At 44.1% G+C, this 17,619-nt stretch overlaps 1 protein-coding gene across 2 annotated transcripts in view; it reads right to left on the bottom strand.

The window, feature by feature from the left end:
* Window positions 1-17,619, bottom strand: part of LOC109905667 (LIM domain kinase 1) — a 90,535-nt gene that overhangs the window by 46,848 nt on the left and 26,068 nt on the right. The window contains exon 1 of one of the 2 annotated variants that reach the window (XM_031790809.1): window positions 9,182-9,382. The exons of the other annotated variant lie outside the window; for it this stretch is intronic. Coding sequence (XP_031646669.1) covers window positions 9,182-9,228 — 47 coding nt within the window. The 5' untranslated portion in view covers window positions 9,229-9,382. Of the gene's footprint in view, window positions 1-9,181; window positions 9,383-17,619 lie in introns of those variants that run through there. 2 annotated transcript variants of the gene reach the window in all.

Raw genomic sequence — 17,619 nt, forward strand, 5'->3', positions numbered from 1 at the left:
CAGCCCCATCCTGTACTCCCTGTTCACTCATGACTGCACGGCCAGGCACGACTCCAACACCATCAGTTTGCCGATGACCGACAACGACGAGACAGCCTATAGGGAGGAGGTCAGAGACCTGGCCGTGTGGTGCCAGGACAACAACCTCTCCCACAACGTGATCAAGACAAAGGAGATGATTGTGGACTACAGGAAAGAGAGGACCTTCTCATCGACGGGGCTGTAGTGGAGCAGGTCCTTGGTGCCCACATCACCAACAAACTAACATGGTCAAAGCACACCAAGACAGTCGTTCCCACGACAAAACCTATTCCCCATGTGACTAATACAATTTGATTTGATTATGCCTGGAGCCAGCCCTGTCTATTTACCATGTAAACCACTTGACCCAGATATCTGACCAAGATCAACTGCTGCCAGTGTTTTTTAAATTGTAAAATTGTATTTATTTATTTCACCTTTATTAAACCAGGTAGGCAAGTTGAGCCAAGATAAAGCAAAGCAGTTCGACACAAACAACGACACAGAGTTACACATGGAGTAAAACAAAACATACAGTCAATAATACAGTAGAAACAAGTCTATATACGATGTGAGCAAGTGAGGTGAGATGAGGGAGGTAAAGGCAAAAAAAGGACATGGTGGCAAAGTAAATACAATATAGCAAGTAAAACACTGGAATGGTAGATTTGCAGTGGAAGAATGTGCAAAATAGATTTTTTTTAAATGGGTATCAAAGCAAAAGATCAATGAATTTAATAATTGGTTTTGTTTACAATAATAAAATGATGCCAATTTTACCTGTCACGACTGTCCTTGTGGGTACCGGAAATGTCCCTACAAAGATAGTAACACAAGCCCACCCACCAAAGTTTCAGAATGAGTAGACACACAGATGTCTGTGGTTTCCCCAGTTCTGCAGGGGACAGACATCTTGCTGGACGGTTTCCCACACGGAACCACTAACTCCAACCTGCCATCTCAGCTGTGTACTGTGATGTATTGGTCACCCTCTAAAACCAGTACCATAGTCTCTAACTAAACAACAGCCATACGTTACGCTGTGTTTCCTGTTTCGTGTATTACTTTTACCGCAGCAGTCAGATCACATCCAATGTGTCGACTTCACTGATAACCCCTCACATGACTGAGTTGAATGTATTGCTGGGTATTGCTGGAGATTACATTTCAATACAAAAAGGTATTCATAAAGATGAAAAAATACATCACTAGTCAACTGTGCAAACTATTGAATCCAAAAGGCATTGTCTGTTTAATACTCAGACTTTCTGGTGGGACTCTTCAAAATGTCAGTCTGGCCATCCGCTCTCTCTGTCTGGAAGACAGAGGTCATGGTATGATGTGGGCAGAGACACCTCTGAAGGAAGTGAGTCATGTCTACAGGAAGGACCCTCTGTACTGGGCAGGGGAGGAGAGGACGAGAGGAGAGAACCTCCAACAAGGTGTTGAAAGATTTTAAGTTTGAAAGATTTTTTACGATGTAGCATCACGAAAAACACAAGAAATCATGTGCCATACATGTAGCCTCCAAATCTCTTTCTCAATTTGTTTTTAATCAGTCGGCCGGACTAGTATCTAAAATGTCATGTGTGTCTATATTACATACAGTGCTTGTTGTTCTTGTGAGCGGGTATTGCTGGCAAGACTGCAACCCACACCAAGCATGTGACTATGAGGAAATATGACATATGTCTTATGAGAGGGGGGAAAGAAAAAGAGAGAGGAGAGAGAAAGAGAAAGAATGAGACAGAAAGAGTGAGAGGGCAGATGAAGGCAGAGGGAGAGAGGGAGAGAGAGAGAGAGAGAAAGAATGAGACAGAAAGAGTGAGAGGGCAGATGAAGGCAGAGCAAGAGAGGGAGAGAGGGAAAGAATGAGACAGAAAGAGTGAGAGGGCAGATGAAGGCAGAGCAAGAGAGGGAGAGAGGGAGAGAGAGAGAGAGAGAGAGAGAGAGAGAGAGAGAGAGAGAGAGAGAGAGAGAGAGAGAGAGAGAGAGAAAGAGAGAAAGAGGAAGAATGAGACAGAATGAGACAGAAAGAGTGAGAGGGCAGATGAAGGCAGAGCAAGAGAGAGAGAGAGAGAAAGAGAAAGAATGAGACAGAAAGAGTGAGAGGGCAGATGAAGGCAGAGCAAGAGAGAGAGAGAGAGAGAGAGAGGGAGAGAGAGAGAGAGAGAGAGAGAGAGAGAGAGAGAGAGAGAGAGAGAAAGAGGAAGAATGAGACAGAATGAGACAGAAAGAGTGAGAGGGCAGATGAAGGCAGAGCAAGAGAGAGAGAGAGAGAAAGAGAAAGAATGAGACAGAACGAGTGAGAGGGCAGATGAAGGCAGAGGGAGAGAGAGAGAGAAAGAATGAGACAGAAAGAGTGAGAGGGCAGATGAAGGCAGAGGGAGAGAGGGAGAGAGAGAGAGAGAGAGAGAGAGAGAAAAAGAATGAGACAGAAAGAGTGAGAGGGCAGATGAAGGCAGAGCGAGAGAGAGAGAGAGAGGGAGGGAGAGATAAAGAAGAGGCCAGAGGAGAAATGCATAGAGAGAAGAAAGAGAGCGAGAGAAAGAGCGAGAGAGAGATAAAGATATACAGAGAAAGAGCGAGAGAGATAGAGAAAGATATACAGAGAGAGAAAGAGAGAACGTTAGAGTATGTAATGGAAAACAAGATGAGGAAACGATAGCGTCAGGGAGACCAGGGAGACCCCTCTCCTGTTAGCATCTTGTCAACAAGCCAGTGACTATCCCACTGGAAGGGAATACCGAGACAGGAATAGAGGGGGGAATTCCTGGCAGGAGGCAAAGTTTTCCTACAAATCTTCCTCAGTGGAACAAAATAAAATGTTACATTTCCCCAACCAGACAGGGAAAAGGGAATTCAGCAGATTACAACAAGATTAAAACCAGTTCTAATAATAACATAATTTAAACAATATTTGCGCGCTGGGAATAGAGTAGATTCTACAGTGAGATGGTTAGGATGGATGTAAGGATTTCCCTACTACTAAGTAGTATAAGGATGTGTAGTGAGGTAAGGATGTGCATTATTGGTGCAGAAAGAGAGAGAGCAACCCACAAAATGAGACACATTTATCACGATCCCAACCAACTCCTCCCTCTCTGCACCCCTTTATTATCATTCCAATCTTTTTTATCATTCCTTCGTTGCTGTCTCCCCAGACCCCCAAGCCCTTGATGTCACTCCCAAGAAAAAGCATGACCTCATTATCTTGGTGGCCCCTCCCCATTGGGTGTTTTCAAATCCTCCCAGGAAATCCCACAGCCAATCAGACGCAGGTCGAACCCCCTCCCCTCGCAATTGCAAGCTCAGTAAAGAGCCGGCATTAACCCCCTCAGTGCCGGGCTCAGCCATCCCTGTGTTTTTGTTGTCTGCAGCTCTCAAGAACAAAAAGAGCAGGGGAAAGCTAGTCTGTGCATTTTTAACACAGTAGCTGGTTGGCTGGGTTCAGTTCTAAGATGGCTGCTGAACGCTTTTGTCAATGGTGAACAGTTTTTGTTGTAGCACCGGCAGTCTATTGGTCTATTGAGCAGGGGCATGGCAGGTAACGGAGCTTTGTTGAGCCGTGTGGTGGCTGTAGGCTGGGGGGTGAATAGTGTAGATGGAGGCAGATTCCTTTGTGCTCGCTAAGCCCGGTCTCTGTCTGGCTTTCAGCACGGCTATCTATGCACATTCTGTCTGTCTGGGGCAGACTGGACTGGAAAAAGAGAATGGCCGTTCATTCTCCAATGTTCCATGACCACGGGAAAAACAAGACATGAGTGATGGAGGCTATCAGGGGCCCAACAACATTGGCTGTGGTTCTGTCCTAGCATCAGTGAATAGGCACTGTTCAGAGGACCACAATGCATAGAAGAAGTTGTACAACGTTTTGTGTTATCCTCAAAGATTTCAAATACAGTGTATCCACTTGTGCAGCTAGAGTTTTTAAATAGTCAAATAAAATCTATTTATCTATTCAGTTCAGCATACAAACATGTTGAGTCCTGGATTTTGGACACTGTTGGACTGATATAACTGGTACAGTGAATGAAAAAGTATAGGAGTGAAATAGTGAATACATTCTATATACATTGAGATAAGGGAGGTGAAATGTAATTTCTGAAAGTCTGATTAAAGGCTTTTATTGAGGTCAAAGGTATAAAGCTTTTGAATTTGAACCTACATGTACATGTCCCCTTTCCTTTGCAAATGTCATCGTCTCAGATTAACAATGGAACGTTGCAGTCGGTTTGCAAAAATACTTAATTAAACTGAACTGTGTCCTTGGTTCTGGAGACAGAACAGAGACAGTGTGTCAGTCACTGACCTCAGTCTAAAAATGGGGGGGAGAAATAAACCTGGCACCACATTTTCTCTATAATCTTTAAATCCACAAACCAGATGAGTTCCTGAAGTCGATCATTTTATAAGGAGCTTTCGGGCGAGCTAGCCCTGAGCCATAGCCATAACCAGAGCCCTAAGAATACCCAACTGCAACTGCCAAACCTAGCCATTGTCCAACTAGATAAGAACTGTGTGGCAAGCTGGGCCTGGGCTAGGAGATAAGCCAAAAGCTAACCAAAGAAGTCATTTAAAATTTGCTCTATATTTAGGTGAGCAAAGCCAGAGAAAGGAAACAGACGGTGTCTCTGACCCCTACAAGCTCCTCAAGGACAAATAGAGTAACGGCAGAGGAGGAGAGAAAGAGTGATGGAATGATGGACAATACATTTGAGGAGAGGAGAGGAAAGAAAATGTTGATAGAGTGATGGAGGATGAAGAGGAGGAAAGGAAAGAGGGGAAGGAGGGAGCAGAAAAGAGAAGCACCCAGTGTCACCCCTTTAAGAGTCATTCCCCTTTCTCCTTTACTCGATATCTCTCCACAGAGTTCTGTCATACTATCCAGGTCTGTGCCCAAACAGAGCTTCTACTTTTAAAAATCAACCTTTCCAGAAATAAGTCTCTCACTTTTGCCGCTTGTTATAGACCCCCCCTCAGCCCCCAGCTGAGCCCTGAACACCATATGTGAATTGATTGCCCCCCATCTATCTTCAGAGTTCGTACTGTTAGGTGACATAAACTGGGATAAGCTTAACACCCTGGCCATCCTACAATCTAAGCTAGATGCCCTCAATCTCACACAAATTATCAAGTAACCTACCAGGTACAACCCTAAATCCGTAAACATGGGCACCCTCATAGATATCATCCTGACCAACTTGCCCTCTAAATACACCTCTGCTGTCTTCAACTAGGATCTCAGCGATCACTGCCTCATTGTAAGCGTTCGTAATGGGTCTGCGGTCAAACGACACCCCTCATCACTGTCAAATGCTCCCTAAAAACCTTCAGAGAGCAGGTCTTTCTAATCGACCTGGCCCGGGTATCCTGGAAGGATATTGATCTCATCCCGTCAGTAGAGGATGCCTGGTTGTTCTTTAAAAGTGCTTTCCTCACCATCTTAAATAAGAATGCCCCATTCAAAAAATGTAGAACTAAGAACAGATATAGCCGTTGGTTCACTCCAGACTTGACTGCCCTTGACCAGCACAAAAACATCCTGTGGCGTACTGCATTAGCATCAAATAGCCCCCACGATATGCAACTTTTCAGGGAAGTCAGGAACCAATATACACAGTCATTTAGGAAAGCAAAGGCTAGCTTTTTCAAACAGAAATTTGCACCCTGTAGCACTAATTCCAAAAAGTTTTGGGACACTATAAAGTCCATGGAGAATAAGAGCACTTCCTCCCGGCTGCCCACTGCACTGAGGCTAGGATACACAGTCAACACCGATAAATCTATGATAATCGAGAATTTCAAAAAGCATTTTTCTACGGCTGGCCATGCTTTCCACCTGGCTACCGATACCCCGGCCAACAGCTCTGCACCCCCCGTAGCGTATTGCCCAAGCCCCCCCCCCTGCTTCTCCTTCACCTAAATCCAGATAGCTGATGTTCTGAAAGAGCTGCTAAATCTGGACCCCTACAAATCAGCTGGGCTAGACAATCTGGATCCTCTTTAAAATTATCCGCCAAAATTGTTGCAACCCCTATTTCTAGCCTGTTCAACCTCTCTTTCGTATCATCTGAGATCCCTAAAGATTGTAAAGCTGCCACGGTCATCCCCCTCTTCAAAGGGGGTGACACTCTAGACCCAATCTGTTACAGACCTATATCCATCCTGCCCTGCCTTTCTAAAGTCTTCGAACGCCAAGTTAACAAACAGATCAGCGACCATTTCGAATCCCACTGTACCTTCTCCACTATGCAATCGGGTTTCCGAGCTGGTCATGGGTGCACCTCAGCCACACTCAAGGTCCTATATCATAACCGCCATCGATAAAAGACAGTACTGTGCAGTCGTCTTCATCGGCCTGGCCAAGGCTTTAGACTCTGTCAATCAACGCATTCTTATCGGCAGACTCAATAGCCTTGGTTTCTCAAATGACTGCCTCGCCTGGTTCACCAACTACTTCTCTGATAGAGTTCAGATTGTCAAATCGGAGGGCCTGTTGTCCGGACCTCTGGCAGTCTCTATGGGGGTGCCACAGGGTTCAATTCTCGGGCCGACTCTTTTCTCTGTATACATTAATGATGTCGCTCTTGCTGCTGGTGATTATCTGATCCACCTCTACGCAGGAGACACCATTCTGTATACTTCTGGCCCTTCTTTGGACACTGTGTTAACAAACCTCCAAACGTGCTTCAATGCCATGCAACACTCCTTCCATGGTCTCCAACTGCTGTTAAATGCTAGTAGAACTAAAAGCATGCTCTTCAACCGATTGCTGCCTGCACCCGCCCACCCGACTAGCATCACTACTCTGGACGGTTCTGACTTAGAATTTGTGGACAACTACAAATACCTAGGTGTCTGGTTAGACTGTAAACTCTCCTTCCAGACTCACATTAAGCATCTCCAATCCCAAATTAAATCTAGAATCGGCTTCCTATTTCGCAACAAAGTCTCCTTCACTCATGCTGCCAAACACACCCTCATAAAACTGACTATCTTACCGATCCTTGACTTCGGCGATGTCATTTACAAAATAGCCTCCAACACTCAGCAAATTGGATATAGTCTATCACAGTGCCATTCGTTTTGTCACCAAAGCCCCATATACTACCCACCACTGCAACCTGCATGCTCTCGTTGGCTGGCCCTCGCTACATATTTGTCGCCAAACCCACTGGCTCCAGGTCAACTATAAGTCTTTGCTCGGTAAAGCCCCACCTTATCTCAGCTCACCATAGCAACATCCACCCATAGCATGCGCTCCAGCAGGTATATTTCACTGGTCATCCACAAAGCCAACATCTCCTTTGGCCTCCTTTCCTTCCAGTTCTCTGCAGCCAATGACTGGAACGAATTGCAAAAATCACTGAAGCTGGAGACTTATATCTCCCTCACTAACTTTAAGCATCAGCTATCAGAGCAGCTTACTGATCATTGCACCTGTACATAGCTCATCTGTAAATAGCCCACCCAACTACCTCATCCCCATATATATTTTTTCTTCTCTTTTGCACCCCAGTATCTCTACTTGCACATCATCATCTGCACATCTATCACTCCAGTGTCAATGTTAAATTGTAATTATTTCACCTCTATGTCCTATTTATTGCCTTACCTCCCTAATCTTACTGCATTTGCGCACACTGTACATAGATTTTTCTATTGTGTTATTGACTGTACGTTTTCTTTACCCTATGTGTAACTCTGTGTTGTTTTTGTCACACTGCTTTGCTTTATCTTGGCCAGGTCGCAGTTGTAAATGAGAACTAGTTCTCAACTGGCCTACCTGGTTAAATGAAGGTGAAACAAAATTGATCAGGTTTCCGCTCCTAATCTGAGTATTCATGTCTACTTCAAAAGGAATGCACCTGTTGGATTAGAGTGTATGATGTGATTCAAATGAGGAAGCTCCTGCACACAGCTTGCAAATGATCACCCTTATGAACACTCCTACCACAACTAACTTAGCCTACCTCAGTAACACATAAAATGAGAACTCCACCAAAAAACAATCTTTTGGTATTTGTTTCATTAGTCCATTGTTGATATAGTCCCAAAATGTTTTATATGTCAGCAATCAAGTTTTCAAGATATTTCACTTTCAAAATACAGAAATCTGGCTGGTATTATTATTTGCATCATATGATGAGAAAGTGACAACGCTAAAGAGTGTTTACACAACATGTGTGAAAATGTGTGAAAGCATGAAGAATAACTCATAAACTACAGTTCACCATAGTATTCTCCAAAATCCATGGAAGACAACACACCCATTCACAGTCTTGTGATTATAGGACCCACTATTTATAAATGATGAACAATTTCCCCCAAGATGGTCTGGCTGTCGCTGGATAACATGCGTACAGTATCTGACTACTCACACAAGGCAGCAAACGCACGCACACACACACAAGCTGGAATCAGTGAACACAGGAAAGCTTCTCTACATCCCTAATCCAGTTTATTCATACTGTGGTGTACTCTCTGGGCCTGACACACTGCAAACAGCTGAGAGGCTGGGAAATCATGCTTAGGGTGGACAGGGAGTTATGATCAAAGTCAGATATGGGGAGACACAGGCAGAGTGAGGGAGAGTCAGTACTGTGAGAGCCTGAATACAGTCAACATGTGTACTAGACTCAACAATGTACACTTCTGCACATTGTGCAGACAAACAAACTGAGTGGTAGACAAACAAACTGAGATTGTAAACACATACTGTCACATAAAAGGGACAGTAGAGACATGGTCTAAGTTCATAAACACATAGCCTAACTAGCCTAACAAGCACTACTGGAATAAGCCATCTGTAATATTTCTGGTCACGAAAGTGAGAAAAGCAGAGATGGAAACAAGGTTTAAAAATAAGGAAGTGAAACTTGTAACGGGCCTAACATATTTCACAGACCCACCCAAACCACCCTTCTGTCAGGTCTGCAATGCTAACAACATGCTATCTGCGATCACTTCTCCATCAGTAAGCAAATGCATCCAACTCTAGTCGAGTGAAAGGTATTCATGACTAAAAATTGAAATTCATAAACTACAACCAAGAGGAACCAAGTACCCCAATGAGTCCACTACAGACCACACAAATCTGCACCATATAACTTCCTATCCTAGCCTTTATGTACATCCATCCAACAAAAGGACTTACTTCTTGCCCTTAATGCGATTCCTGTATCGCTGGTCCCTTCGTGACATGTCTCCCTTCAGAGACAAGGCCTTGCTATGACAGTCAGGAAACAGGCTCAACTTAACAGCAGCGTATTGACACGATAGGCTATAGCGTAAAGAGGAAACCTGTCACTACAAACCACACCACCCCACAGCAGCACTGTCACAACCATGAATACCTTTCTCTCTTTCTCTCACGCTGAAGCTGCATTCTGGGGCCTCTTTTTTCTTTTTTTGTCACGTGTTTCCTGTCCCTGCCCTCTCTCCGCCAGCTTCCGTTGGGAGTGGTGGTGACCCTGTGACATCATAGCCTTTCCCATCCCCCCTCCTCCTGTCTGACCTCCCTTCATCCCTCTGTCTGCCAGACGGCTGGCCCCTCAGTCAAATACAACTGGCTTCTCAGTCAGTTAGCTACAACCAGCTCCTCATATTCAACCACAGTGGGATAGCCAATATTACTCAATAAAGGGTCCCCCATCTCCCTAACTCATTCTACTAATTTCCATCTCCTATTCCTCAAAGAAGCCATAGGCAGGCAGAAATGTCATTTTCCAATCGATTAAAACCCTTCTAACACACTCCCTTTTCAGTTTACCAACCTTTTCCTGCGACTCCGGTATTCCATTTTGGATGGAGGAGAGAGAGACAGAAGCCCCTCAGCGAATCAGGTGAGGGTTTAGAGGGAGATAACATTTCCTTTAGCCAATTAAGATGATCCTTGAAGAGGAGTCTGTGTCCTAATAGGAATCCTAACAACTCAGGTGATCTTTACAAAGGAAATGGTGTCTCTTTGTTAAGAGCTTCTGTAGGCAACCTTGTAGCTACCGCAGCACTGAGAGATAGTGTTATAGGCAGGACACAGAACAGTCCTATCAGGATGTGCATACTGTTCTAGCACTGCTCCCTTCAGGTTTCAAGGTTAGGTGTCACACTTCTCAGTTCCTTACTGATCCCCCTGCAAAAAGTCCCCACTTTTAAAACACAAAAGTTTCACATCAGTGGCATGGTCAGGAGGGAGAGACAAATGAGCCTAACAAATTTAAAATGAAGTGATTGAGTGACGTAAATAGTTGCCACAGAGCCATACATTACAGTTACAGTATACAATACTATATAATACATCATTATGTAGTTAAGAATTTAATCTGCTGTGCTATCCATCAGTTATGATTTAAAACAGATCACGTCACGAGTCCCATTATACACTGGGTGGTTCGAAATCTTAATGCTGATTGGCTGACAGTCGTGGCATATCAGATCGTATACAACATGTATGACAAAACACTTATTTTTACAGCTGTAATTATGTTGGTAAACAGTTTAGAATAGTAATAACGCACCTCGGGGGTTTGTGATATACAGCCAATATACCATGGCTAAGGGCTGTCGAGGCACTCTGTATTGCGTCGTGCTTAAGAACCATATACCACACTCCCTCGGGCCTTATTGCTTAATTATACTATATCAGTTATATGGGAAATAACACACTGACATCTAAGGCCATGCAGCAAACAGCCTTAATCCTCGTTCTAGACAGAACACTTGTCTCTAAACCCCCTGCTGGCATACTGCACCCCCGTCACTAGGCACTTGTCAGACTGCAGGCATCAGGCAGAAGTGTTGACTCACTGTGGCTCTTTAACAGAATTATAGTCCAACAGCATCACGCAGTGCACGGTTCGATTCTCTTACAGAGGAAAACTTCAAGTGCTTTCTCTCTCTCCCCCCCTCTCAAAGACACTCTCTAACCTTCTCTCCTCTCTCTCCCCCTCCTTTCCCTCTCCTTAATCACTTCATGGCCTTGAGAAGCTGCAAGCAAAGCGCAAAGTTGATTTCAAGACAATAAAGCTACCGTAATCTAATGCTACGCTAGTAAGGCTATGTGATGTTAGCTTTCAAGCATTTCAGCTTGAATGAGTAAAGCTTTTATTTTCACCTTTTACAGTGTGTCTCTTTCACAGAGATGTCAAAGTCTTTTAAGGTGAGTCTAGCTGTTATAAATTGTTGTAATTGTAAATATTGTAATTATTTCACCACTATGGCCTATGTATTGCCTTACCTCCCTAATCTTACTGCATTTGCGCACACTGTACATAGATTTTTCTATTGTGTTATTGACTGTACGTTTTCTTTACCCTATGTGTAACTCTGTGTTGTTTGTCACACTGCTTTGCTTTATCTTGGCCAGGTAGCAGTTGTAAATGAGAACTTGTTCTCAACTTGTCTACCTGGTTAAATAAAGGTGAAATAAATAAATAAATACAAAATGTAAATACTGTATATGGCTACATACAGTGAATGCATCACTTTTCAAATCAAATGTGTAGACCTTACAGTGAAATGTTTACTTAAAAGCCCTTAAACAACAATGCAATTTTAGGAAAAATACCCCCCCAAAAATGTAAAATAATAAAAATAATAATAATAATAATTAAAGAGCAGCAGTAAAATTACAATAGCAAGGCTATATTGTCACGCCCTGCCAATAGAGAGCCCTTGGTTCTCTATGGTGTAGTAGGTCAGGGCGTGACTAGGGGGTGTTCTAGCTCAATATTTCTATGTTGGTGTTTTGTATGGTTCCCAATTATAGGCAGCTGGTAATCGTTGCCTCGCTTATTGAAATTGAACTTCAGTTCATGAAAATAAATAGCTATCCAGCTACTTAACCCTGTTGCCCAAAGCTAACGAGAATGCTGTTCATCGACTACAGCTCGGCATTCAACACCATAGTACCCTCCCCTGGGTCTCGACCCCGCCCTGTGCAGCTGGGTACTGGACTTCCTGACGGGCCGACACAACAGTGGTAGGCTTGATTACCAACAACGACGAGACGGCCTACAGGGAGGAGGTGAGGGCCCTCGGAGTGTGGTGTCAGGAAAATAACCTCACACTCAATGTCAACAAAACAACACCCCCCTATCCACATCGATGGAACAGTAGTGGAGAGGGTAGCAAGTTTTAAGTTCCTCGGCATACACATCACAGACAAACTGAATTGGTCCACTCACACAGACAGCATCGTGAAGAAGGCGCAGCAGCGCCTCTTCAACCTCAGGAGGCTGAAGAAATTCGGCTTGTCACCAAAAGCACTCACAAACTTCTACAGATGCACAATCGAGAGCATCCTGGCGGGCTGTATCACCGCCTGGTACGGCAACTGCTCCGCCCTCAACCGTAAGGCTCTCCAGAGGGTAGTGAGGTCTGCACAACGCATCACCGGGGGCAAACTACCTGCCCTCCAGGACACCTACACCACCCGATGTTACAGGAAGGCCATAAAGATCATCAAGGACATCAACCACCCGAGCCACTGCCTGTTCACCCCGCTATCATCCAGAAGGCGAGGTCAGTACAGGTGCATCAAAGCTGGGACCAAGAGACTGAAAAACAGCTTCTATCTCAAGGCCATCAGACTGTTAAACAGCCACCACTAACATTGAGTGGCTGCTGCCAACACACTGACACTGACACTGACTCAACTCCAGCCACTTTAATAATGGGAATTGATGGGAAATGATGTAAATATATCACTAGCCACTTTAAACAATGCTACCTTATATAATGCTGTTTTTTGTTGATTTTATATAACAACATTCGAACCTCATTTAGCAAGATCTATTCAATTATGGCATAATTATATTATTTGTATAGTAGAATTATAGTAATTCTACTATTTGTCATTTGCATCACTGTCAAAGACATACTTTTATTTTGAAGGCTAACCACAAAGTCCACTATTGTGGCTAGCTTCACATAGATGGGTCCGATCACCATCAATCAAATAAGAACTGTCTTATAAGTTAGGGTTATTTTAGATGATGACACCTAGCTATATAGTTAGCTAGTTACTGATAGCAAAACGACATCATCTGTTTCAGTAGCTATGTTTTTGGGGAAGAACATTGTTTGCATCCATGAGCTAGCTAGCATTTTTTTTATGACCAGCACTGTAGGTGCGCGAGATAACTTTACCAGCAACATAGCATACGTATCGATGATACGAGTGATAGTGTAATCAATGTGTAATGACTACGTAAAAAATGTATGAACGCGTTAAATTATTATGTGGCGTGCAGTCATATTCAGGTCCTGATTGGTCAAAAAGCTTACTTGACACGTCAAATAGTGTTATTTGATGTGTATATTTTTTGACATGCTAAGACCCAAATGGCATTCCATTTGAAACAGCATAGCAAGTAAGCTGCTAGTGGCCGGAGACTTTAACGCAGGGAAACTTAAATCAGTTTTTCCCTAATCTCTATCAACATGTTAAATGCGCAACCAGAGGGAAAAAATATCACCTGTACTCCACACACAGAGACACGTACAAAGCTCTCCCTTGCCCTCCATTTGGTAAATCTGACCATAATTCTATCCTCTTGATTCCTGCTTACAAGCAAAAATTAAAGCAGGAAGCACCAGTGACTCGGTCACCAAATCCCTCCATGCCCTCTGACGAACCATCAAACAGGCAAAGTGTCAATACAGGGCTAAGATTGAATCGTACTACACCGGCGCCGACGCTCGTCCTGTGGCAGGGCTTGCAAACTATTACAGACTACAAAGGGAAAAACAGTTGAGAGCTACCCAGTGACAAGAGCCTACCAGACGAGCTAAATCACTTCTATGCTCGCTTCGAGGCAAGCAACACTGAGGCATGCATGAGAGCGTCAGCTGTTCCAGACGATGGTGTGAACACAATCTCCTCAGCCGACGTGAGTAAGACCTTTAAACAGGTCAACTGGCAGGTGTCTTCACTGACATTTCCAACATGTCCCTGATTGAGTCTGTAATACCAACATGTTTCAAGCAGACCACCATAGTCCCTGTGCCCAAGAACACTAAGGCAACCTGCCGAAATGTCTACAGACCCGTAGCACTCACGTCCGTAGCCATGAAGTGCTTTAAAAGGCTGATAATGGCTCACATGAACACCATTATCTCAGAAAAACTAGACCCACTCCAATTTACATACCGCCCAAACAGATCCACAGATGTGCAATAGAGATTGCATCTCCACACTGCCCTTTCCAACCTGGACAAAAGGAACACCTACGTGAGAATGCTAATCATTGACTACAGCTCAGTGTTCAACACCATAGTGCCCTCAAAGCTCATGACTAAGATAAAGACCCTAGGACTTAAACACCTCCCTTTACAACTGGATCCTGGACTTCCTGACGTGCCGACCCCAGTTGGTAAGGGTAGGTAGCAACACATCTGCCACGCTTATCCTCAACACTCAGGGGTGCGTGCTCAGTCCCCCCCTGTACTCCCTGTTCACCCACAACTGCGTGGCCAGGCACGACTCCAACACCATCATTAAGTTTGCAGACGACACAACAGTGGTAGGCCTGATCACCGTCAACAACGAGACAGCCTATAGGGAGGAGGTCAGAGACCTGGCCGGGTGGTGCCAGAATAATAAACTCTCCCTCAACGTAACCAAGACTAAGGAGATGATTGTGGACTACAGGAAAGGGAGGACTGAGCACGCCTCCATTCTCATTGACGTGGCTGTAGTGGAGCAGGTTGAGAGCTTCAAGTTCCTTGGTTTCCACATCACCAACAAACTGGACTGTCCAAACACACCAAGACAGTCGTGAAGAGTGCACGACAAAGCCTATTCCCCCTCAGAAAACTAAAAAGATTTGGTATGGGTCATCAGATCCTCAAAAGGTTCTACAGCTGCACCATCAAGAGCATCCTGACCGGTTGCATCACTGCCTGGTACGGCAACTGCTCGGCCTCCGATCGCAAGGCACTACAGAAGGTAGTGGGTATGGCCCAGTACATCACTGGGGCTAAGCTGCCTACCATCCAGGTCCTCTATACCAGGCTGTGTCAGAGGAAGGCCCTAAAAATTGTAAAAGACCCCAGTCAAAGACTGTTCTCTCTACTACCGCATGACAAGCGGTACCAGAGCGCCAAGTCTAGGACCAAAAGGCTTCTCAACAGCTTTTACCCCCAAGCCATAAGACTCCTGAAGAGGTAATCAAATGGCTATCCAGACTATTTGCATTGTGTCCCCCCAACCCCTCTTTTACACTGCTAGTCACTTTAACTATACATTCTACCTCAATTAGCCCGACTAACTGGTGCCCCCGCAGATTGGCTACCCGGACTATCTGCATTGTGTCCACCACCACATTGTGTCCCACCGCCAAACTCTCTTTTATGCTACTGCTACTCTCTGTTTATCATATATGTATAGTCACTTTAACCATACCTACATGTACATACTACTACCTCAATTAGCCCGACTAACTGGTGCCAGTATTTAGCCTTGCTACTGCATATAGCTTCGCTACTGTTACCTTTCACTGTCTAATACTGTTGTTTTGTATTTCTTTACTTATCTATTGTGAACCTAATACCTATTTGTTAATAAAAAATAATTGCCCTGTTGGTTAGGGCCTGTAAGTAAGCATTTCACTGTAAGGTCTACACCGGTTGTATTCGGCGCATGTGAAAGAAATAGGATTTGATTATATTTTACTGGTAATGGCGACATATGTAAATGCCAACAAAATAACTTTTTGGTTAGTGTGTGTGTGTGTGTGTGTGTGTGTGAGTGTGTGTAACCTTTAGGCAAGTCAGTTAAGAAGAAATTCTTATTTACAATGACGGCCAAACCCGGACGACGCTGGGCGAATTGTGCGCCGCCCTATGGGACTCCCAATCACAGATGTGATACAGCCTGGATTCGAACCAGGAACTGTAGTGACGCCTTTTGCACTGAGATGCAGTGCCTTAACACACACACAGACGCAGTGGTCTAACGAATTTAACTAGAATGCTTAAAAGGCCGCTCAAATTTTAGATATTGGATATCGGTATCGGCCTAAAATGTCATATCGGTGCATCACTAGTTAAGAGCCCATTAAACAGCAGCCTCCCCTCTACCGCCATCTTAATAAGAGGTCTTTTAAGATGAGTCCTCTGTAACAGTCCTTCTAGCTGTGTTGTCCTTGCTGCAGATATGAGTCAGGGTGTAGCCAGATGAGAGAAAGAGAGAGACACACAGAGAGAGAAAGAGATGGAGAAAGACAGAAAGAGAAAAAGAGAGAGACAGAGAAACAGAGAGAGAGCGAGAAAGAGAGAGGAATGCGCCTTATTAAGAATCCCTTACCAACATGAGACAGCATAGTGGAAAGGCTCTGGGGGCTTTGTGTTGCACATCCTTGAGAAATGTACTTCTTTCAGCCTCGAGGTGTGGGTGTACAGGTGTTTGTTAGTGTGTGTTTGTGTACATGAGTGTGTGTGTGGGTGTGTGTCTGCACGTGCATACAGTACCAGTCAAAAGTTTGGACACATTCAAGGGTTTTTCTTTATTTTTACTATTTTCTACATTGTAGAATAATAGTGAAACCATAAAAAAAACAGGTAAATGATGATAGCATCATGTGTATGAAAATCATATCAAATAATCAATTTGACCCATGTAAAGAGACAAGTTACCATACCATGGTGTTGTTCCTGCAGAGTCATTTCTTTTTACAGTATACCTGTGGTGTGCATTCCCAACTTCTCAAGTGTTGAATGCCAAATACAAAACTCACTCCATCTACATTACATTCAACTCCATTCAACAAAGAAATCCAATTCACCCAAGAGCCAATTTACCTTAAAGTCCTTCCACTGAGGGGTATCCAATGAGTCAAATAGTAGAGATCCAATTCACGAGGGAGAACTGAAGCTTCAGTCAATGCCATGGATGGCGACCTAACAGACCAAGTACACTACTAGGAGGAATCTTGTAAACTGGACTCTATTATTGATTGTAACATAAAACGCCTATCTCTGAGTTCTGGGAGTGGGGTCAACAGCGAAATCTCCTTACCGGTTTTTAAAAACATAAATTAAAACTCAATAAAGCATGGTTCTGAACAGTAGGCTCCTTCACTGGCAGTGTTTGGGGAATGCTTTAGCTGCCCTCCTCCCAGGGTGCTTTGCGGTCTCTGGTTTCTCATGGTGAGCCTTGGGACTGCTGGGACGTCCCCATGCTGAGAGAGTTGGAGGATTGACCAATAGGAACGGGTCACTCCGTAAGAGCGCCACAGTATTTTCCCATGAAGCTGCTGTTATAGCTGCCGTGAACAGGGCACACAAACACTCTCTGCTGGCGCTCTGTGAGGACCGTGGAGTTTTTCCAACCCTGAGAATCCCAACAGCCTCCAAATAACCAATTCCAGCTATTTTCCAGCTTTTTTCTTCCTCCTCTTTTTTTAAATTTTTTTTATCAAAATTGTATTAAAATTAAAACACTCACTGAGCATTCAGTTCTATTCTATTTCAACAAGCTGACGGGACAGTATGTTTTCATGATTTTCTTATGAAAACCTATTTTTCCTGCTGTGTTGCTTGAGGGGAGAAGGGGGACGCAGGTGGCTTTCCATAGACGTCTCCAATCAGGAA

Source organism: Oncorhynchus kisutch, linkage group LG15, assembly GCF_002021735.2.
Source record: "Oncorhynchus kisutch isolate 150728-3 linkage group LG15, Okis_V2, whole genome shotgun sequence".
Classification (NCBI taxonomy): domain Eukaryota; kingdom Metazoa; phylum Chordata; class Actinopteri; order Salmoniformes; family Salmonidae; genus Oncorhynchus; species Oncorhynchus kisutch.